Source organism: Entelurus aequoreus, linkage group LG23, assembly GCF_033978785.1.
Source record: "Entelurus aequoreus isolate RoL-2023_Sb linkage group LG23, RoL_Eaeq_v1.1, whole genome shotgun sequence".
In the NCBI taxonomy this organism is placed as follows: domain Eukaryota; kingdom Metazoa; phylum Chordata; class Actinopteri; order Syngnathiformes; family Syngnathidae; genus Entelurus; species Entelurus aequoreus.
Window position 1 is genome coordinate 11,896,136 of NC_084753.1, and position 23,762 is coordinate 11,919,897.

The window sequence follows — 23,762 nt, forward strand, 5'->3', positions numbered from 1 at the left end:
TGATAGTAAATATTTGTACCATGAATTGATTAACGTGGACCCCGACTTAAACAAGTTGAAAAACTTATTCGGGTGTTACCATTTAGTGGTCAATTGTACGGAATATGTACTGCACTGTGTAATCTACTAATACAAGTTTTAATCAATCAATTATTCAATCAATGGTAAGTATTTTACCAAATTTTTCAGATGTGCACCTCCAGAGTAATATATTTTGTTACTGTTAGCATTTTGGCAAGCTGAATTAAGCATGCTGGCTTTTTATTTTTTAATTTTTTTTTAAGCTAATTTAATTAATGTCATATTTTGGTATTTTGCAAATGCTATTGTTAGCATTATACTGCTAGGTTTTTGACCCGTTTTTGCTCATAAATCTATATAATCTATATCTAACTTCTTCCCTCAGGCTGTAAGACTCTCGAACGCATCATAATTATCCCCTCAACTCCCCCCAAAATGGATTAACTCGCTGGAATAAAAAAGGCAATATAACATACATCCATAAACGTGGATGCATATGAAAAAGTGCAATATATTTATCTGTACAGTAACCTATTTATTCATTTATATATGCACCTTATTGCTTTTTTATCCTGCACTACCATGAGCTAATGTAATGACATTTTGTTCTTATCTGTACTGTAAAGTTCAAATTTGAATGACAATGAAAAGGAAGTCTAAGTATACTATTGTTAGCATGTTAGTGTTATACTGTTAGTGTGCTTTTTTTAAGGGTCATTTTGGTTGTATACACTGAGTCAGGGGTCACCAACCTTTTTGAAACCAAGAGCTACTTCTTGGGTACTGATTAATGCGAAGGGCTACCAGTTTGATACACACTTAAATAAATTGCCAGAAATAGCCAATTTGCTCAATTTACCTTTAACTCTATGTTATTATTAATAATTAATGATATTTACTCTTAATTGAACGGTTTAAAAGAGGAGAAAACACGAAAAAAATGACAATTAAATTTTGAAACAGTTTATTTTCAATTTCGACTCTTTAAAATTCAAAATTCAACCGAAAAAAAGAAGAGAAAAACTAGCTAATTCGAATCTTTTTATGGAACATCATTAGTAATTTTTCCTGATTAAGATTAATTTTAGAATTTTGATGACATGTTTTAAATCTGCACTTTGTTAGAATATATAACAAATTGGACCAAACTATATCTCTAACAAAGACAAATCATTATTTCTTCTAGATTTTCCAGAACAAAATTTTTAAAAGAAATTCAAAAGACTTTGAAATAAGATTTAAATTTGATTCTACAGATTTTCTAGATTTGCCAGAATAATTTTTTTGAATTTTAATCATAAGTTTGAAGAAATATTTCACAAATATTCTTTGTCGAAAAAACAGAAGCTAAAATGAAGAATTAAATTAAAATGTATTTATTATTCTTTACAATAATAAATTTTTTTTTTACTTGAACATTGATTTAAATTGTCAGGAAAGAAGAGGGAGGAATTTAAAAGGTATATGTGTTTAAAAATCCTAAAATCATTTTTAAGGTTGTATTTTTTCTCTAAAATTGTCTTTCTGAAAGTTATAAGAAGCAAAGTAAAAAAAATAATGAATTTATTTAAACAAGTGAAGACCAAGTCTTTCAAATATTTTCTTGGATTTTCAAATTCTATTTGAGTTTTGTCTCTCTTAGAATTAAAAATGTCGGGCAAAGCGAGACCAGCTTGTTAGTAAATAAATACAATTTAAAAAATAGAGGCAGCTCACTGGTAAGCGCTGCTATTTGAGCTATTTTTAGAACAGGCCGGCGGGCTACTCATCTGGTCCTTACGGGCTACCTGGTGCCCGCGGGCACCGCGTTGGTGACCCCTGCACTGAGTCATGTTTTTCGTTACGTGCTGCTATCAAGCCAGCGTGCTAACTGTTAGCATTTCAGTTTGCAATTTTGGTAGAAATTTCCTATGATAAGCCAATTTCCAGTTGTTTACTATATACAGCACTAATTTTGCAGGTGAAAACGCCATAATGGCCGCTGCACACTTTAATATGTCAGTCTGGGGCCCTCAGTGGGAAAAGTATGCATACGCCTGAGTTCAAGTCCTCCTCATTCCACGGGTTGTGATTGCTGGCTTGACTCATGATGCTTGAAAATGGAGATGAGCAGCTTCATGTATGATTTATCATATCATGTACCGTAACACAGTGGTTGACAATGACATCATAGAAATGACTAAACCTGAACTGAATAATGTATTCGTCCATTAATCTTGCAAGACTTCAGCTCAGTGAGCATTTTAAGGAATAACCCCCCCCCCCTACCAGTAATGGCAAAGGGGAAAAGAAAATGTCGATAACCATAGAAAAGGGTCTTGTTGCTCAATACATACACAATTACATCCCTACACACATTTTTAAGCAGATACTAACATAAATGTGAGGGGTTTCCCGATATTGGCCGATACCAATATTGAGCCGATATAAGCACAAATCATACATGCAGTGAAACCTTGATTTACAAACTCAATTGGTTCTTGAACAGGGTTTGTGAATCAAAGTTCTTATCGTGAAGCAAATTCCTCCATAAACAATGTAAACATGATGAATAATGGCTTCCTGCCTTGATAAAAGTCCATATTTAGTCAAGGTTTCTATTTGGAGTGCACAAAAAAAATGCTAATAAATCGCAGTTTTTACTTGTAACTAGGGTTGTCCCGAGACCAATATTTTGGTACCGGTACCAAAATGTATTTCGATACTTTTCTAAATAAAGGGGACCACAAGAAAATGGCATTGTCTTTTTTTAACAAACAATCTTAGGGTACATTAAACATATGTTTCTTATTGCAAGTTTGTCCTTAAATAAAATAGTGAACATACTACACAACTTCTCTTTTAGTAGTAAGTAAACAAACAAAGGCTCCTAATTTGTGTCATTTTCCATTCTATTATTTTGTCAACATTATGAGGGACAAGCTGTAAAAATGGATTATTAATCTACTTGTTCATTTACTGTTAATATCTGCTTACTTTCTATTTTAACATGTTCTATCTACACTTCTGTTAAAATGTAATAATCACTTTATTCTTCTGTTGTTTGATACTTTACATTAGTTTTGGATGATACCACACATGTAAGTATCGATCCGATACCAAGTAGTTACAGGATCATACATTGGTCATATTCAAAGTCCTCATGTGTCCAGGGAAGTATTTCCTGAGTTTATAAACATATAAATTACAAAAATAAAAAAATAAAAATAAAGATTTTGTGACGATAAAAAATATAGTAGTATCGACTAGATACACTCCTGTACTTGGTATCATTACAGTGGATGTAAGGTGTAGATCCATTCATGTTTGTTTACATTTTGACGCCGGTGAGCTACGGTGTGTAGTGAAGCATGTTTAGCTATTCCTCGTCCTGCCGAGATGATACTTGTAAAAAAAACGTACTTTATTTGTCGCCATGGAGACGAGGATTAGTGATTTAGAAGTCGCTAAAACACTGCAGACTGCGGATGGATGTTAGCTGCTAGCTAGCTAGCCATGTCTTAAAGCACCTCTTCCTGAGGGTGTTTTAGTGTTATAACTTCACTTTTAGTTTTAGTTTTTAGGCCAAAATGCGTCCGTTCTCCCTTCTCTGTCCACACACTGTGTCTGCTTGTAAGTACTCCGTGATTGTGCACTGCCGAACATGCTCCTCTGCTCGTAAACCAGCAATGTCATGATGTGAGGACGTGCCGTCATGCCCATTAAAAATTATAATTTTTTAAATAATTGGGGAACCGGTACTTTTCAGAGTATAGTACCGTTTTTGATTCATTAGTACAGCGTTACTATACTAGTACCGACCGGTATACCGTGCAACCCTACTTGTAACTATTTATTAAACAAAAACCAGTTTTCTTTAAGTAATATAGACATTTTTCATAGCTGTTTATCTATTTTATGGAGGAATGTAGTTCATCATAAAACTGGCATCCATTGTTATTTCAAAAAAAGTAGTGAATTTGAATGGAGAATCGTTTTGAATCAAATCTTTACCCCCAAGAATCGAATCGTGTGGTGCCCAAAGATTCACAGCCCTATTTTGTAGACTTTGAACGCAGTACTGGAGATCAAACATAATGAGGTGAAGAATCAACTTTCTATTTACTAACCAGCCAAAACCCAAATGCCCTCACAAACGATCAGAAATCACATACATCATTACCATTTTGCAACAATAATCAACATATAAAAAAGTAAAATCCATTTACATTCAAACCAGACTATTTATACAGCACTTTTCATACACGGGCAAGGGGCAAACACAGCAGTTTGATACAACAATGATTTGTAATCGGGACACCTGAGTAGATGCATTTACACCCGTTTTCATTAAAAATTCTGTTCCAAAAGGTGAGACGAAAACCCACTTGCACGATTAATTTTACCCATAGGTAAGGATGTAAGTGAATTAAAACAATAGTCATTTTTTAATGAGCTCTGAGTATGAGCTTTTAGTGTCATCTAGTGTCTGTGGTGTAAAACGAGTAAAACATCAACGTAGTGTTTTTGTTGAAACCCTGTGGTTTCTCAGGTTAAGGTTGCAAGGGTTACTTAAAACAGACAACAAATTAATATTGGGGGAAAAAAAACAACTTTTTCTGCAACTTTCTAGAAAAAACCCAAACAAAAACAAAACATGGAATTCAGGAGGGACTGAATAGTGTTTATGCCATATTTTGATTTAAATCTGGGAATTGGGTTCCCCCCCTCCTCAGTATGGGAATCACTAGGGAATTTCAAGGTGTTAGATGTTGTAAGAATGTAAATTAAAGATAAAACTTGTTCCAAGACTGCAATAAGATCACGTGCCATCATTTTTTAAATGTTTTTTTTTTTTAAGCCCAGTGAAGTCCTTACACAAAAAAACGTAAACAAAACCCCCTTCAGACGCTTTAAACGTTATTTTATTCTTTTTTTTTTTTTACAGCATTGTGCCTCTGTGGATAGTCCCTACATACATTGCATGTTTTCACACTTTTTGTCTCTAGCCAACTTGGCCTGTGCTGTCCCCTGTGGACAACATGGAGCACTGAAGCAGCCAGGCCCTCATCTCACACCTGATCTATAATTTATAGATCTTACCTCAGCTACCAAAATAGGCCGCCTGCTCCCCCCCCCCCCCCACACACACCCCCCCACGGGAGCGCGGGAGCGTGCAAACTCTCCCTTCGGGATGTCACTTTGTAAAAGCAAGCGCGTGTTTTGGAATTTGATGCACATTTTTTTTCAAGTTGGTTCTCACCCCCCCGCCTATGTACAAACTTTCATGAAAGGCTTTGCAAATGTAACAATGCAAAATATCCTACCCATTTTTCAAAATAATCACGTATCACACAAATGATCACCATAAATTAATTCTGGCTTCTCTTTGTACTTGAAAGTATCAACTTTGAAACCGAAAAATCCAGTTTTGAGGTTGAATTTTGAAAAATATGTTTAGCGTGTGTAGTAGTGTTTGTCAATTTTGTGTTGAGCTGTTAAAAAAAAACAAAAAAACCTGTTTATTAAACATTTGCATAAAGCAAAAAAATGACCAGTGCCATGTTGTGTTAGTATGACAAACTTAAATGAGCTGTCGAAGGTAAAAACATGTATCTGCAATATTGCGATTAATTAAGAGTTAACCACAGAAATGCGATTAATCGGGATAACCCAAAACCAGTGAAGTTGACACGTTGTGTAAATGGTAAATAAAAACAGAATACAATGATTTACAAATCTTTTTCAACAATTGACTGTAAAGACAAGATATTTAATGTTCGAACTGAGAAACGTAATTGTTTTTGCAAATAATCATTAACTTAGAATTTAATGGCATCAACACATTTAAAAAAAGTTGGCACGTTGGCATGTTCACCACTGTTACATGGCCTTAAGTAAATGTTTGGGAACTGAGGAGATCAATTTGTGAAGCTTTTCAGGTGGAATTCTTTCCCATTCTTGCTTGATGTACAGCTTAAGTTGTTCAACAATCCGGGGGTCTCCGTTGTGCTATTTTAGGCTTCAAAATGCACCACATATTTTCAATGGGAGACAGGTCCGGACTAAAGGCAGGCCAGTCTAGTACCTGCACTCTTTTACTACAAAGCCACGCTGTTGTAACACGTGCAGAATGTGGCTTGGCATTGTCTTGCTGAAATAAGCAGGGGCGTCCATGAAAAAGACCTCGCTTGGATGGCAACATGTTGCTCCAAAACCTGTATGTATCTTTCAGCATTATTGGCGCCTTCACAGATGTGTAAGTTACCCATGTCTTGGGCACTAATACACCCCCATACCATCACAGATGCTGGCTTTTTCTGGCTTTGCGCCTATAACAATCCGGATGGTTCTTTTCCTCTTTGTGCCAAAAGACACGACGTCCACTGTTTCCAAAAACAATTTGAAATGTGGACTCGTCAGACCACAGAACACTTTTCCACTTTGCATCAGTCCATCTTGGATGAGCTCGGGCCCAGCGAAGCCGGCGGCGTTTCTGGGTGTTGTTGATAAATGGCTTTGGCTTTGCATAGTAGAGTTTTAACTTGCACTTACAGATGTAGCGACGAACTGTAGTTACTGACAGTGCTTTTCTGAAGTGTTCCTGAGCCCATGTGGTGATATCCTTTACACACTGTCGGTTTTTGATGCAGTACCGCCTGAGGGATCCAAGGTCACAGGCATTCAATGTTACGTGCAGTGATTTTTCCAGATTCTTTGAACCTTTTGATGATATTATGGACCGTAGATGGTGAAATCCATAAATTCCTTGCAATAGCTGGTTGAGAAATGTTGTTCTTAAACTGTTCAACAATTTGCTCACACATTTGTTGACAAAGTGGTGACCCTCGCCCCATCCTTGTTTGTGAATGACTGAGCGTTTCATGGAAGCTGCTTTTATACCCAATCATGGCACCCACCTGTTCCCAATTAGCCCGTTCACCTGTGGGATGTTCCAAATAAGTGTTTAATGAGTCTCAGTCTTATTTGCCACTTGTGCCAGCTTTTTTTTAAACATGTTGCAGGCATCAAATTCCAAATGAGCTAATATTTGCAAAAAAAATAACAGTTTTCCAGTTCGAAAATTAAATATCTTGTCTTTGCAGTCTATTCAAATGAATATAGGTTGAAAAAGATCTGCAAATCATTGTATTCTGTTTTTATTTACGGTTTACACAACGTGTCATCTTCCCTGGTTTTGGGTTTTATGTACATATATTTTACATATTGCTTACTTTTTTTTTTAGCCCTACAGTGTTGGAAAAAAAATGAATAAAGTAAACCTACTTTGATTTATTTTTTTAAATCTGCTGCCTCCATCCAGGCCCTCTACATGTTCCTGGCCCTCGCTATCACATGTGACGAGTACTTTGTCACGTCACTGGAGAAGATCTGTGAGGTACTTAAGAAGTTTTCTTTTTTTTTTTTTTTTTTGCATATTACTGTTTTTTTTGTGCGACAAAGTCAGTATTTTTTTGTTGTTCCTCTCTCTGTTCATGCAGAAACTTCACCTCAGTGAAGACGTCGCCGGCGCCACCTTCATGGCAGCTGGCAGCTCTGCGCCCGAGCTTTTTGCCTCGGTCATAGGTACACACACACACACACACACACACACACACACACACACACACACACACACACACACACACACACACACACACACACACACACACACACACACACACACACACTTACACACTTACGCAGATGGTGGCCGTCACGACTTGATTCTCATTTGCCGCCTGCTTGTGTGCGCAGGTGTCTTCATCACCCATGGAGACGTGGGGGTGGGGACCATTGTTGGCTCAGCCGTCTTCAACATCCTGTGCATCATTGGAGTCTGTGGGATCTTTGCAGGACAGGTGTGTGTGTGTGTGTGTGTGTGTGTGTCTCTAAAAATGAGGTGACAAAGCAGAAGTGTGTACAAACTTAAAATGCGTTTTTCCAGGTGGTCATGTTAACTTGGTGGGCAGTTTTCCGAGATTCCTTCTACTACATCCTGTCCGTCATCGCTCTTATTGCAGTAAGTTGAAAACATCATAAATATCATATTTTTTCATGGAAAAGCGCCAATGTTTTTTTCTTCCTTTATTCCAGTTCATCTACGACGAGAAGATTGTGTGGTGAGTTAGCACATTTTTGAAGGAATTTCATTGAATTGGTTTGCCAAAAGTTTCTATTGTGGTTGCAACTGATGTCATTATTGCTGAGCTCATTCTTCAAGAGTCACAAAAGTCGTATTTTCTGGATTATAGAGCGCACCGGTATATAAGTTGCACTCACTAAATTCCCAAAAATATAACATTTCCTTGTATAAGTCGCAGATATATACGCTGTGAAATTAGTTATTTACACAACAATTTTGTAAATTTACATACCTTAATTGTTTCCAAACGGTGTCTGTAACACGGCAGTAAAACGGCCTATCAAACAAAACAGAAGTCATCGTCATGGACCTACAGGCTGCGGAAACTAGCTCTCCTATCAGCTAAACAGACTCCATAACTCCACGGTGACGTTTTGTTGAATTTACGGAACTGAAACCGTACAAAAAAAATGCCATTGTAAGTCAATAATGCTAACACACACTCGTAAATGTGTTAACATATTAGCCAATGCTAACGACGCTAGCTTGATTACATTACCATAGCACGTACAAAAATGCGTGAAAACACTGCAACACACATCACACATGGAACGGTTTAGTAAGAAAAAAGTTTTAGTTGCATTGTAAAACTTACAAAGGTTGCTTGGAGTGATGAATGAAGAATCATTTCGAGTAGAAACGCTATGGACGGCTACAAGACACTTATACTTGTGGTTCAAAGTTTTAAACAGCAGGAAACACTGTAGCCATTCAGTAAGCGAACCCGTCCAAAAGATGGCGCCTTAGCACAAACAATAACACACCTTTTCAGTGGCTTTGCATGTGTTTAATGAAAACAATTTGCTTTATGGTCGTCAGCGAAGAAAAATCCATAAATTAGCCGCAGGGTTCAAAGCGTAGGAAACAATTAGTGGTATAGTACACACATACACTGTAACTGGGAAGTATTCACAGCGCTTCCCTTTTTCCACATTTTATGTTAAGGTCTTATTCCGAACTTGAATAACATTTTTGTCCTCAAAATTCTACACACAATTCCCCATAATGACAATGTGAAGTGTTTTTGTTGTTTTATTTTTAATATATTAAAAGAAAAGAAAAACTAAAAACTCACTTGTACATAAGTATTCAGACCCTTTGCTCAATACTTAGTTGATGCCTCAAGTCTTTTCGAATACGATGCCACAAGCTTGGCACATTCCTCTTTGCAGTAATCAGGTTGGATGGAAGTGTGGAATATTAAAGGCTTGATATAGTGAAACTAATACATGAAAGATCTCTAACCTTATGAAAGATGTATGCTTTTGAAGTAGAGTGTTAATTCGTTCTTTGGACGACACCCAGTAGCCAAAATCATAAAGTTAATCTCATAACGCAGTAAATTGAATGATGCGGACACATCTGTTACTGGATGCTTTCTGATGCGCTTCTGCCTTGGAGACTTTGTATGTGTGATTAATAAGAAAACTATAAATATTTGATGCTTTTTTATATTGACAAAAGTGATATTTTACACTGCAATGTTGTTCAATCATTACGTATGTCTAGCTTGTGTGCTATTGTGTGCTTGGCTGTTGTGCAGCTGCAAGCTCCTAGTAGCCTTTAGCATAGCATGTTTACCTTTTTTGTAAATGACTTTAGTAAAATAATTGGAGTACGTTTAGACGTTAACTGTTCAGCTTTACACAAGTCAACTGCTTGTATCGGACATTTTTACACACGAGCCGATATTCGATACTTTTTTTTTTTTTTTTTTTTTGCTGGTATCAGACCAATATCTGTTATCAATATTGGATCAGGACACACTTGATGATCATCTCGGATCAGGATGATGACAGTAAACAAAGGTTTTACAGTCAACTACAAATACTGTGTAACAAACTAGTTATTAGTTCATGTTCATTATTTATTTTTATTTTTACAAAACTAGTTTCAAATGTGGGATTTTTGTTTGTCTTCCAGGTGGGAGAGTTTAGTCCTGGTGGTCATGTATGCAGGGTACATCCTGATCATGAAGTAAGTGCTCGTCTGGTCTGCCGCTACCAATTTTCCCCAACTGCGAAAGGCATCTGTTTTATTTTGGTGCAGATCTGGATAAAGATGTGCCACAATAGACAAATAACGTCTTCCTTGAGTCAAAAGGAAGCAAATACTGTAAATGGAAAAACTAGTACACTTTTATGCAGTACTGTACCTGTGGTTTAGGATGATATAATTATTGTATAAATGATACACATTGGCTGATGAAAGAGATTTTAAAACTGTTGCATACATGTTGATGACACATTCTAGCAACATTTGACAGCGACAAGCCGACGGACACGTCCTCAACACAATGTAGCGTCTTTGCTGGCGGCTAACGTCCCTCCCCAGTGCCAAGCCGCTTGTAAATCACTAGTCCTCGCCTCCAAATTACATGTATCATTATCACTGGAGGATGAGGAATAGCTAAACATGCTACACTGCACACTCTAGGACAGGGGTCGGCAACCCAAAATGTTGAAAGAGCCATATTGGAACAAAAATACAAAAACAAATCTGTCTGGAGCCGCAAAAAATTAAAAGCCATATTACATGTGTCATGAGATATAAATGTAATTAAGAGGACTTAAAGGAAACTAAATGACCTCAAATATAGCTACAAATGATGTACATATCGCTAGCCTAAATAGCATGTTAGCATCGATTAGCTTGCAGTCATGCAGTGACCAAATATGTCTGATTAGCACTCCACACAAGTCAATAACATCAACAAAACTCACCTTTGTGCATTCACGCACAACGTTAAAAGTGTGGTGGACAAAAATGAGACAGAAAAAGTGGCATAAAACACGTCCTAAAAAGTCGGAGAAAGTTATACATGTAAACAAACTATACGGTGAGTTCAAGGACCGCCAAAATAAGTAGGACAAAACGGCGCTCGCCAAATACTCGAATCAGTGAAGCATGTTTAATATAAACAGTGTGATTTATAACAATTAGGGAGGTTTGTGTCATGTTTGTCCTCTTACAGAAACCATACTAAAACAAAAAAATAGATTTTTTTTCCCCCTCATCTTTTTCCATTCTTCATACATTTTTGAAAAATCTCCAGAGAGCCACAAGGCGGCGCTAAAGAGCCGCATGCGGCTCTAGAGCCGCGGGTTGCCGACCCCCGCTCTAGGAGAATACTAGAAGCCATGCTAACCGCTAAGATAGATGTTTTTTTTTTCACACTTACATGTTGCGGTTAATAGTATTCTATCTTTATTTCTCGTTATTTATACTTTCTGAATGAATTATGTAATAATGTTCATCAGTCAACTCAATGGTGTTCATTTTCAATCTATCAAGATAAAACAATTATATCAAAATCAAATTACAGGATGTTATTTATGTAGTTTGATCATTTTCCTCTACTGGTGAAAAACATATGGGTTTATTATTATTTTTGTTTAACATATGTAGCATCATCTACAAAGATACAAAAAATTGCAACATCTAATGGACACATATAGAACAGTTTCTTTCACTCACAAATTTCAGCTCATTTTCCTACTTGGCAAACTCATCTCACGGGTTGGATACAACCGCACGTTTGACACCCCTGCAGCGCCTGCAGTGAGCAAACTCATCCAAAAGATGGCGCCACAGCACAAACAATAACACGTCATCTCAGCGTCTCTGCTTAATTATTTGCATGATGGCCGTCTGCGAAGAAAACCCCATAAATGAGCAGAAAACGTAACGGCTTATTGTCTGGAATTCACAGTAATTTTTGTAAATCTGCAAAATATGCCTTGAATGTTGATACACTATATTGCCAAAAGTATTTGGCCACCCATCCAAATGATGAGAATCAGGTGTCCTAATCACAGGTGAATAAAATCCAGCACTTAGGCATGGAGACTGTTTCTACAAACATTTGTGAAAGAATGGGCCGCTCTCAGTGATTTCCAGCGTGGAACTGTCATAGGCAACAAATCCAGTGGTGAAATTTCCTCCCTCCTAAATATTCCAAAGTCAACCGTCTGCTTTATTATACTAAAAGTGAAGAGTTCGGGAACAACAGCAACTCAGCCATGAAGTGGTAGGCAGACGGGTCAGCGGATGCTGAAGCGCAAAAGTGCAAAGACTTTCTGCACAGTCAGTTGCTCCAGAGCTCCAAACTTCATGTGACCTTCCAATTAGCCCACGTACAGTACGCAGAGAGCTTCATTGAGTGGGTTTCCATGGCCGAGCAGCTGCATCTAAGCCATACATCACCAAGTCCAATGCACATCATCGGATGCAGTGGTGTAAATTTGGTGGAGGAGGAATTATGGTGTGGGGTTGTGTTTCAGGAGTTGGGCTTGGCCCCTTAGTTCCAGTGAAAGGAACTTTGAATGCTCCAGGATACCAAAACATTTTGGACAATTCCATGCTCCCAACCTTGTGGGAACAGTTTGGAGCGGGCCCCTTCCTCTTCCAACATGACGGTGCACCAGTGCACAAAGCAAGGTCCGTAAAGATATGGATGACAGAGTCTGGAATTTGGAATTTGGAATTTGGAATTTGGAGTCTGGAATTTGGAGTCTGGAATTTGGAGTCTGGAATTTGGAGTCTGGAGTCTGGAGTTTGGAATTTGGAATTTGGAATTTGGAGTCTGGAGTTTGGAAGCGGACCCCTTCCTCTTCCAACATGACTGTGCACCAGTGCACAAAGCAAGGTCCATAAAGATATGGATGACAGAGTCTGGAATTTGGAATTTGGAATTTGGAGTCTGGAATTTGGAGTCTGGAGTTTGGAATTTGGAATTTGGAGTCTGGAGTTTGGAAGCGGACCCCTTCCTCTTCCAACATGACGGTGCACCAGTGCACAAAGCAAGGTCCATAAAGATATGGATGACAGAGTCTGGAATTTGGAATTTGGAATTTGGAATTTGGAATTTGGAATTTGGAGTCTGGAATTTGGAGTCTGGAGTTTGGAATTTGGAATTTGGAGTCTGGAGTTTGGAAGCGGACCCCTTCCTCTTCTAACATGACGGTGCACCAGTGCACAAAGCAAGGTCCATAAAGATATGGATGACAGAGTCTGGTGTGGATGAACTTGACTGGCCTGCACAGAGTCCTGACCTGAAGGAACTTTGAATGCTCCAGGATAGGAACGGGATGGCACTTCAAGTTCATATGTGAGTCAAGGCAGGTGGCCAAATACTTTTGGCAATATAGTGTGTGTGTGTGTGTTAGCTTATATTGCTGCATCATCAATATTCAGTCCGCTGTATTTATTGTTAGTGCGACATGGTGGTGTCAAAATAGACTCTGTCCACGATGCCCGTGTTGTCGTACTCGCATGCCATGTGTGTGTGTGTTTGTGTGTGCATGTGTGTGTGTGCGTCCAGCTGCTAATCTGTGTTGCACTCTCAGCAGCGGCTTAGCGGGATCTCTCCTCACGCCTCCCTCGGTCTGCCGCGAAGACGCAACTTGCTGTGGGATGCTGCTCTCGTATGACCCCTCCCCCGCCCCCCTCTCCTAAAATATCCCCTGGCCATTTTAGGTCATCCCGGTCAAAATGGAGCGTGAAGGGAATATAAAAAAAAAAAGTAAAAGCTAAGCTGGAAATGTTTTTAGAGTTTGAGTTTATTTGGAACATGCAAGCATACAACATGATACATCACAGTTTCCGGTTTCTCTTTTCAACATGTTCGAAAAGGAGTAGGAAGAAGCAGAGCTTATTTAATACATCACCATATTTTGGGTGCAATATTGGAAATAAACTCGCTTTTAGAAGGCCGTCTGTTAATTAGAAGACATGCTGCAGGGTCTGCAACGATGCTGAGGGGACGTAGTCGTCGCATGAATAATTTACACTTTTTTAATGATGCGATTGGAGGAACTTGCTGAAAAGATATTCTGTGTTTATGAACATTTCTTTTATTTGATTTTTTTGGTGTCTCATGATATTCTGTACTAGTGTTGTCTCGATACCAATATGTTGGTGCCAAAATTATTTTGATACTTTTCGGTACTTTTCTAAATTCAAGATTCAAGATTGTTTATTGTCATATGCACAGTTAAACAGACAGTTTGCCATACAATGAAAATCTTACTTTGCTAGTCCACTTTTCAACAAGTCACACGGTACTTAGCTAAAATAGAAAAATAAAAATAAATACATTTAAAAAAAAAAAAAAAAAAAAAAAAAAAGGGGACTACAACAAATAGCATTATTGGCTTTATTTTAACAAAAAATCTTAGGGTACATTAAACATATGTTTCTTATTGCGAGTTTGTCCTTAAATAAAATAGTGAACATACTAGACAACTTGTCTTTTAGTACTAAATAAACAAACAAAGGCTCCTAATTTAGCTGCTGACATATGCAGTAACATATTGTCATTTATAATTCTATTATTTTGTCAAAATTATTAAGGACAAGTGGTAGAATTATTAATCTACGTGTTCATTTACTGTTAATATCTGTTTACTTTCTATTTTAACATGTTCTATCTACACTTCTGTTAAAATGTAATAATCACTTATTCTTCTGTTGTTTGATACTTTACATTAGTTTTGGATGATACCACAAATTTGGGTATCAATCCGATACCAAGTCGTGACAAGATCATACATTGGTCATATTCATATACCCCGGACTGTTGAACAACTTAAGCGGTACATCAAGCAAGAATGGGAAATAATTCCACTTGAAAAGTTTCAAAAATTGGTCTCCTCAGTTCCCAAACGTTTACTGAGTGTTGTTAAAAGGAAAGGCCATGTAACACAGTGGTTTAAAATGCCCCTGTGCCCTCTTGCTTGCAATGTGTTGCTGCCAATTAAATTCTAAGTTAATGATTATTTACAAAAAAAAAATAGTTTTTCAGTTCGGACATTAAATATCTTGTCTTTGCAGGCTATTCAATTGAATATAAATTGAAAAGGATTTGCAAATCATTGTATTTTGTTTTTATTTACAATTTACACAACGTGCCAACTTCACTGGTTTTGGGTTTTGCATATGCGATAAAACAAAAGTAGTGAACAGAAGGAAGAAATGATAAATAAATGCAGTGATAACGTCGGACACGCAGAAATGCACAAAGCCATGTTTATTGAAATTGGAAGTCTACTGCTTCTTCATCGTCTGCGGTGAGCAAACTCGTCCAAAAGATGGCGCCATAGCACAAACAATAGCACACCTTTTCATTTATGGTGTGTGCTGTGTAAAATATTCCAATTTAAGGTGTGAAGCATGAAAATGTAGGTCATAATTAGACCAGCCATCCATCCATTTTCTACCGCTTGTCCCTTTTGGGGTCGCGGGGGGTGCTGGAGCCATCAAACTATCTATAAAGCGCTTTTCATAATTTTTTTTCAGCATCCATGTACACAGGAACATTCTAATCCGAACGATAATCAGATTAAATACATTTTGTCCATGTACACATGGCTACAGAGATTGTCAGCTATTTAAAATTAGTTGCGGGCCAGGTTCCATATGAAACCAATGACGTCTCCCGGGTCAAATTGAAGTCGCCGGCAGGCCGCACTTGGCCCGTGGGTCGCAGTTTGGACCCCCCTGATTTTTATTAAAAGCTGTCGGACGTTATTTAAAGCACTTTACCTGCGTTGTTAGCCGCCTCTTGCTAACAGTTTTTCACTATTACATGAGGATTGTGGATGATGGGCAACATTCCTAAAAAAAAAAAGCAACTAACAATTTGCAGTCATGTTAAGTTATAAATACATGACTTTTTTATCACGTAATGCAACTATAGAAAACAATGTATTAAATTATATTTAAAACTCCATGTCTAATTACACACTTATTTACAGTCGCGATCAAAAGTTTAGATACACTTGTAAAGAACATAATGTCATGGCTGTCTTGAGTTTCCACTAATTTCTACAACTCTTATTTTTTTTTGTGATAGAGTGATTGGAGCACATACTTGTTGGTCACAAAAAACATTCATGAAGTTTGTTTCTTTTATGAGTTTATTATGAGTCTACTGAAAATGTGACTAAATCTGCTGGGTCAAAAGTATACATACAGCAATGTTAATATTTGCTTACATGTCCCTTGGCAAGTTTCACTGCAATAAGGCGCTTTTGGTAGCCATCCACAAGCTTCTGCTTGAATTTTTGACCACTCCTCTTGACAAAATTGGTGCAGTTCAGCTAAATGTGTTGGTTTTCTGACATGGACTTGTTTCTTCAGCATTGTCCACACGTTTAAGTCGGGACTTTGAGAAGGCCATTCTAAAACCTTCATTCTAGCCTGATTTAGCCATTCCTTTATCACTTTTGACGTGTGTTTGGGGTCATTGTCCTGTTGGAACACCCAACTGCGCCCAAGACCCAACCTCCGGGCTGATGATTTTATGTTACCCTGAAGAATTTGGAGGTCATCCTCCTTTTTCATTGTCCCATTTAAAGCACCAGTTCCATTGGCAGAGAAACAGGCCCAGAGCATAATACTACCACCACCACCGTGCTTGACGGTAGGTTTGGTGTTCCTGGGATTAAAGGCCTCACCTTTTCTCCTCCAAACATATTGCTGGGTATTGTGGCCAAACAGCTCAATTTTTGTTTCATCTGAAGTCACATGGACAAAGATAAGACCTTCTGGAGGAAAGTTCTGTGGTCAGATGAAGCAAGAATTGAGCTGTTTGGCCACAATACCCAGCAATATGTTTGGAGGTGAAAAGGTGAGGCCTTTAGTCCCAGGAACACCATGCCTACCGTATGTAAACTTTTGACCGTGTCTGTAAGTGAAAATATACAGCTAGAGCTGCTGTTTGCCCTGACGCAATTTGTTGCACGTACACAAGAGAAACCACAACAGTATCGATTTGATATCAATACCCACCCATGCTATCAATATTTAGGCCGATACACCCATTCTCACTGGGAACGGAAGTCCCACTGTAGGAGGTTTTAGTTGGAAAGCATTGCCTTGGAAACAACTCAGATGACAAACTGTACCCCATAAAACACGTGGAAGAGCACAAAACCAATTAAATTGAGCCTTGGAATGGGAAGATGAAGGATTTCCTGGGAAGTTTGAATCTTTATTCATGAGCTCAAATTACAACGTGAGACCAAAGGGAGCAGCGTGATCGTTTGCAGGAGTGTTTTGTCCGGTGGGACGACAACAGAGCTGCTCTCGTTTCTCCTCACAAGGAGGCGTTGTGATCGTCTGTCTTCGGACCTCGTGACGCGGGAGCGACCGTTCCCAGCTTCGCGTGCGATCGTGGCGTTCTGCAGAAAGTAGGCCGTCTTGCGTGGTGATTCGAGCTCATTAATTTCCAACGAGGAGAAAAATCCCTCTACGGTGGACGCTGATGACCGACTCCTGCTGAGCTAAAGGAATTCCAGGAGGGTGCATGTCTCGTGGCGTCCATCCACAATGCAAAGTCACTTCTGAGATACTAATGCTCACCACCATGGTCAAAAACTAAAATTTCAAGTATTACTATCACTGGAGGACTAGCATGTTACACACACACACACCGAGCAGGACGACACAAGAAGCTAACCGCAACATCTTAATTATAAAGTAGGAGTGATCGATACCTGCTATCGTATCAGTGTATAAACGATACTAAATTGGTTGAATCCATATTTTTATTTTTATCATTGTGAAATAATTATTTGGTAGTTTTTTTTGTTTGCAAAGTCAGCTTGTAAGTCTTTGCATACAGGAAGGTTTTTTATTTTTTTTTAGTTATTGTGCACTAGCCACTTTATTTTGTTAAAAACAATTGTATGTAGCAATCAATACCACATCTGATTTGCCACAATATCAGCAAATTATACAAAGAATAAGGTTTATAAAACGTTTATAAAACATCGTCAAAGTATCGGATCAAGACTCTAAATTGGATCCAAAAATGTTAATCAGGACATGCCTTAAAATTAGCATACCTTTCCTTACCGATGCAAAAAAAAAATCGGACTTAAGAAGGGGCCAAACTGCTTTCCCTGAGGCTACATTCAGGAAATTTGTGTTTGGAAATTTCGATTTTTATCAATGTAGAAAAATTCTAATTTCACTGATAGATTCCTCATGCTATCATTGATACTAACAATAATCTCCCTGATTACTAAAGGAAATGCTAAGTTTCACCACAAGCTGCTGCTTTAACATGAAAAAAACAAGTCGCATAGCTACTAGGGTTGTACGGTATACCGGTATTAATAAAGTACTGCGGTACTAATGAATTAAAAATGGTACTATACTGCTTTTGAAAAATACCTGTATTGTATATATTTTTTCCGGGCATGACTTTTGCGTGGCGTCGTGACATTGCTGGTAAAACCAGCCGCCGCGCATATTAAGCAATGCACACGCACGGAGTACTAACAAGCAGAAACGGTGTGGAGACAGAGGGAGAACGGATGCACTTTGGCTTAAAAACGAACCATAAAGTTGAAGCGTGCCGCTCTGCAAAAGCTGCTTAGCGTATGCTCTTGTTAGCCTTGTTAGCTATTCCATTGTAATTTTGACAGAATAATAGCATGGGAAATGACACAATGTTACTGGTCAGCAGCCAATTAGCAGCCTTTGTTTGCTTGCTTACTATAAGAGAAGTTGTCTAGTATGTTTATCTTATTTAATGACATTATTATTTGATTGCAATAAGCAATGTTTGTTTAATGTATCATAAGATTTTCTGTTGAATTAAGCCAATAAGATTTTGTCGTGGTCTTCTTTTCGTACCGGTACTGAAATATTGGTATCGGGACAACTTATAGTAGCTACACATCAGCATCAGAATTGTTTTTCATAATTTTCAAGTCTTGGTGTATTGGTGCAAAAACAACTAACATAAGAAATGAAGCCAAAATAGCAGTAACTTTAGTCAAATTAAATGTAGGAAGCAACTGGCAAAATATAAAGTAGAATTTAAAAATGTTCAAATATAAGCATAATTACAAACAAAAAAACAAATAAAAGGTGCAATGGAGTGCAAGTAAGGGGGAAAAAAGGTAAAGAAAACGCATAAAAGAAAACAGTTTCTGCCTGTACGTGTTGACGATGAAAACTACTATTTTAAAACCTTGTGCAACATTACGATTGACCATATACTCTTAGGACCCAAAAGGGACCCCCTCATTAAAATGTCATAAGTCAGCAAAAAAAAAAAAAAAAAGTGTAATCTTTTAACAACTTCAAATATATCTGTTAATATAACATTCGTATTATGTATGTTTTTGGTAAAAAATAACGTGTTTTTTTTTAATATATAAAGGGAAAATACTAAATATGTAAAAATTTTAAATACAAGTTTCAGGATGGAATATTTGAGGTAATTAGGTCAACATTTCATGACATTGATTTTGATGCTGTAGAAAAGCAGACAAAACATATATATTTTACAGTGCCTTCTATATAGCTGGCATGTCTTATATCAGTGGTCCCCAACCACCTGGCCGCGGCCCGGGACCGATTGGTACCGGTCCGTGCAAGAAATTAAAAACAAAAAAAAACAAAAAAAAACAAAACCCCACAATATATACATATTGTGTATGTCAATATAGATCAATACAGTCTGCAGGGATACAGTCCGTAAGCACACATGATTGTATTTCTTTATGACAAAAAACAAACAAAAAAACTCCCCTCCCGGTCCGTGGGACAAATTTTCAAGCGTTGACCGGTCCCCAGCTACAAAAAGGTTGGGGGCCACTGTCTTATATAACTGCGCTTTTACGCTCATCAAAGTTCTGGCGCCATCTAGTGGTTAAAAGGCGCAATTACACCTTAACAATATTTTTTGTTTTTTAATCGGCAAGATAGTTTTGTTTGGTTTTCATACAAAAGGCATAGTAATATACCAGGAGTCAATGGGGCCGAAAGAGTTAAGAGAAAGTGTGTATTCTTTGTTTATATACTATTTTATCAATGCTACAATCGAAAACACAATGCAATTGTGTGTGTATATGTGTATATGTATTTATGTATGTATATGTATATATATGTTATATGTTTTTATGTGTGTATGTATGTATGTATGTATGTATTAGGGCTGGGAATCTTTGGGTGTCCCACGATTCGATTCAAAATCGATTCTTGGGGTCACGATTCGATTCAGAATCGATTTTTTTTTCCAATTCAACAGAGCAATTGAGAGCAATTGAGGACACACAAACATGACACGGAACAATCTAAAAGTAGTGAGACAAAAATGAATATTATCAACAACAGTATCAATATTAGTAACAATTTCAACATAGTGATTAAAAATCCCTCATTGATATTATCATTACAAACATTAATAAAAAAAAAAAAATAATGTCAATGAGGGATTTTTAATCACTGCTATGTTGAAATTGTAACTAATATTGATACTGTTGTTGATAATATTCATTTTTGTTTCACTACTTTTGGTTTGTTCTGTGTCATGTTTGTGTCTCCTCTCAATTGCTCTGTTTATTGCAGTTCTGAGTGTTGCTGGGTCGGTTTTGGTTTTGGAATTGGATTGCATTGTTATGGTATTGCTGTGTATTGTTTTGTTGGATTGATTAATTAAAAAAATAAATAAATAAATAAATATATATATATATATATATACCTGTATATTAAAAAAAATAATTAAAAAAAATAGATTTAAAAAAAATAAGAATCGATTCTGAATCGCACAACGTGAGAATCGCGATTCGAATTCGAATCGATTTTTTCCCACACCCCTAGTATGTATGTACCGGTATATATGCATATATGTGTATTGGTTGTATTGGTGGAAATACTCAGATTGAAGGCTGGCCTGCCATCTCTTCGCCAGGTTCAACTCCAGCATGCAGTCGTTCTTCATGGGCAGCTCCAAGAAGAACGTGGCCAACGGCAACGCGGCGGCCAGCAGTGAGATGGAGGACGGTAATACAACTTATCAAAGTTATTGGGACGACGACCCGTCCGTTCCCTTGCTGAAAAAAGGTAAGGCTAAGCAGACAGGAAGTGGAAACTGTTACCGAAACAGGAAGTTCTGGCTTTTTCTGTCATGTTCTTTCTGATCCATTTGCTTCATCTGATTATTCTCCCTGCTGGGAAAAAAAAAATCGGAAGCTCAATTCCAGTTTTATGACTGCAATAACTTGACTTTGGTAGAAATTAAATGACAGTGGAACCTCTCGAGTTGTACACTTAAAATGACTATACAAACACAAAGAACACCAACAGCTAGCTTTTGTTACCTACAGCGGTTGAAGACAATAACAAACGTCAATATTTGTCACAATTGGAAGGTAAATTGGGTCCAAAAAGAATATTTATATCATGTGTCAGTAGAAATGTTTACCTTTCAGCCTACAAGAATTATATTTCCAACTGGAGAAAACATGTTGTAGATGTTAGCTGCAAATATACTAACTGTTGTAACATAAGTAAAACGTGCATATTTCGTAGAAATAGTGTTCTTCTGGAAGGCACACATAAGAACTACAGTTGTAGTGCAAGTACCATTGCACAAAGCAGAAGTTCCCATTAAGTTATAGTTTTTGTGTTATTGGCTGACAACCTTTTTGCTTTCCCAATTTTTGCTGTTTTTTTTTTTTTTTTGGTAAGGTACTTAAGGCCAATGACAAAGGAGCCACGGGCCGCAGATAGCCCATGTGCCACACTTTGGGCACCCAAGCTAACTGTTCATGGGCACCATAGTCTTAGTACTGAAGTATATCCGTTCACCCTATGGTCACATATGGGACGCGAGTCACAGGGTTGTCTGACGTCAGCGCTGGAAGTCGTAAAATCAGCCGTTCGCCTGGCGGGTATGATGAAATAGGCGGTAAACTGGGAAGCCACCTTGTTTTATCGTGTATTACTGGCTCAGCACATGTCAATAAGTCAACACAAAATCCGTACTTTGGAGCAATGTTCACGGACTCTAGTATTTGGCTTGTCAGCTTCAGTGGTCGTGGTTGAGGGAAGAGTTGTTTGATGTTGGATGCTAGAAAATATCCGATGCCTGAATGCATCGTTGCAGCTCCATGACTGGTACTCTGTCACTTGAAAACAATGTAAGCCATGCTAGCAATGTCATCACAACAACTATCACTTCTGATACCATATTGAAGACGATTATTGGCCGATATTGATGCAATATGCAATCAGGAATCATACTGTACTTTTATCATGGAATGTTGGAAAAAGGTTTGATGAAGTGATATTATTCAGAGAGCAGTGGTCGGTATGAAAAACACTAAACTATTTATTACTATCTGGAATGGATTTATGATGTCTTTAGATATATGGGGCGGTAATGTTTTTTTGGGTGACACCTAGTGGCCACAATAATTAATTGAGTCAAGGTCATGATTAGGTCCGGGTGCTTGGATTTAAGTCGGATCCGTTTCCAGTGGGGGTTGGTCTCCGCCAGGGCTGCGCTCTGTCACCTATCCTGTTTATGTTCATGGACAGGATTTTTAGGCAGAGTCGTGACCATGGCGGAGAGGGTATACGCCTCGGGGGGCTAAAGGTTGCGTCACTGCTGTTTGCAGATGATGTGGTCCTGATGACACCTTCGGTTCGTGACCTTCAGCTCTCACTGGATCGGTTCGCAGCCGAGTGGAAAGAGGATCAGCATCTCCAAATCTGAGGCCATGGTTCTCAGCAGGAAACCGATGGTTTGTACAGTCCAGGTAGAGAACGAGACTCTGTCCCAGGTGGAGGAGTTTAAGTATCTCGGGGTATTGTTCACGAGTGAGGGAAAGATGGAGAAGGAAATCAGCCGGAGAATCGGAGCAGCTGGGGCAGTATTGCAGTCTCTCTGCCGCACTGTTGAGACGAAACGAGAGCTGAGCCAGAAGGCAAAGCTCTACATTCCTACTCTCACCTGTGGTCATGAAGTGTGGGTTATGACCGAAAGAATAAGATCGCGGATACAAGCGGCCGAAATGAGTTTCCTCAGAAGGGTGGCTGGCATCTCCCTTAGAGATAGGGTGAGAAGTGCAGTCACCCGAGAGAGACTCGGAGTAGAGCCGCTGCTCCTTCGCTTGGAAAGGAACCAGCTTAGGTGGTTCGGGCATCTCGTGCGGATGACTCACGAGCGTCTCCCAAGGCAGGTCCTTGTTGCACGTCCCACTAGGACAGGGGTCGGCAACCCGCGGCTCCGGAGCCGCATGCGGCTCCTTGACCACTCTGATGCGGCTCAGCTACATACATGCCGACCCCCCCGATTTTCCCAGGAGACTTATGGATGTCAGTGTCTCTCATAGATTACTCCCAGGGAAAAAATAATCCTATTTACACTCTAATTACTACATAAAGGGCGTGCCCTAATTGCACTGCAGTAATTGTCCTCTATTGCATTTACATACAGCGTACCTGTCCAGCCACATGTTGCGTGTTGTTATTACTTGCACACACAGGAGACAGCAAAGCATACTTACTCATCAGCCACACAGCTTACACTGACGGTAACCGTATCAAACAACTTTAACATTGTTACGTTACAAATATGCGCCACACTGTGAACCCACACCAAAAAAGAATGAAAAACACATTTCTGGAGAACATCCCACCGTAACACAACATAAACACAACACAACCATTACCCAGAATCCCATGCAGCCCTAACTCTTCCGGTCTACATTATACACCCCCGCTACCACCAAATCCCCCCACACATCAACCCCCCCACCCCCCTCTCCGTGCGTTGGTTGAGCGGAAGAGTTAGGGCTGCATGGGATTC

At 38.5% G+C, this 23,762-nt stretch overlaps 1 protein-coding gene across 2 annotated transcripts in view; it reads left to right on the top strand.

Annotated features, from left to right (window-relative positions):
• Nucleotides 1-23,762, top strand: part of slc24a4b (solute carrier family 24 member 4b) — a 109,220-nt gene that overhangs the window by 67,615 nt on the left and 17,843 nt on the right. For both annotated transcript variants that reach the window (XM_062034844.1, XM_062034843.1), the window contains exons 4-10: nt 7,325-7,399; nt 7,503-7,587; nt 7,759-7,862; nt 7,949-8,023; nt 8,098-8,123; nt 10,070-10,123; nt 20,859-20,950. In XM_062034844.1, coding sequence (XP_061890828.1) covers nt 7,325-7,399; nt 7,503-7,587; nt 7,759-7,862; nt 7,949-8,023; nt 8,098-8,123; nt 10,070-10,123; nt 20,859-20,950 — 511 coding nt within the window. The remainder of the gene's footprint in view (nt 1-7,324; nt 7,400-7,502; nt 7,588-7,758; nt 7,863-7,948; nt 8,024-8,097; nt 8,124-10,069; nt 10,124-20,858; nt 20,951-23,762) is intronic.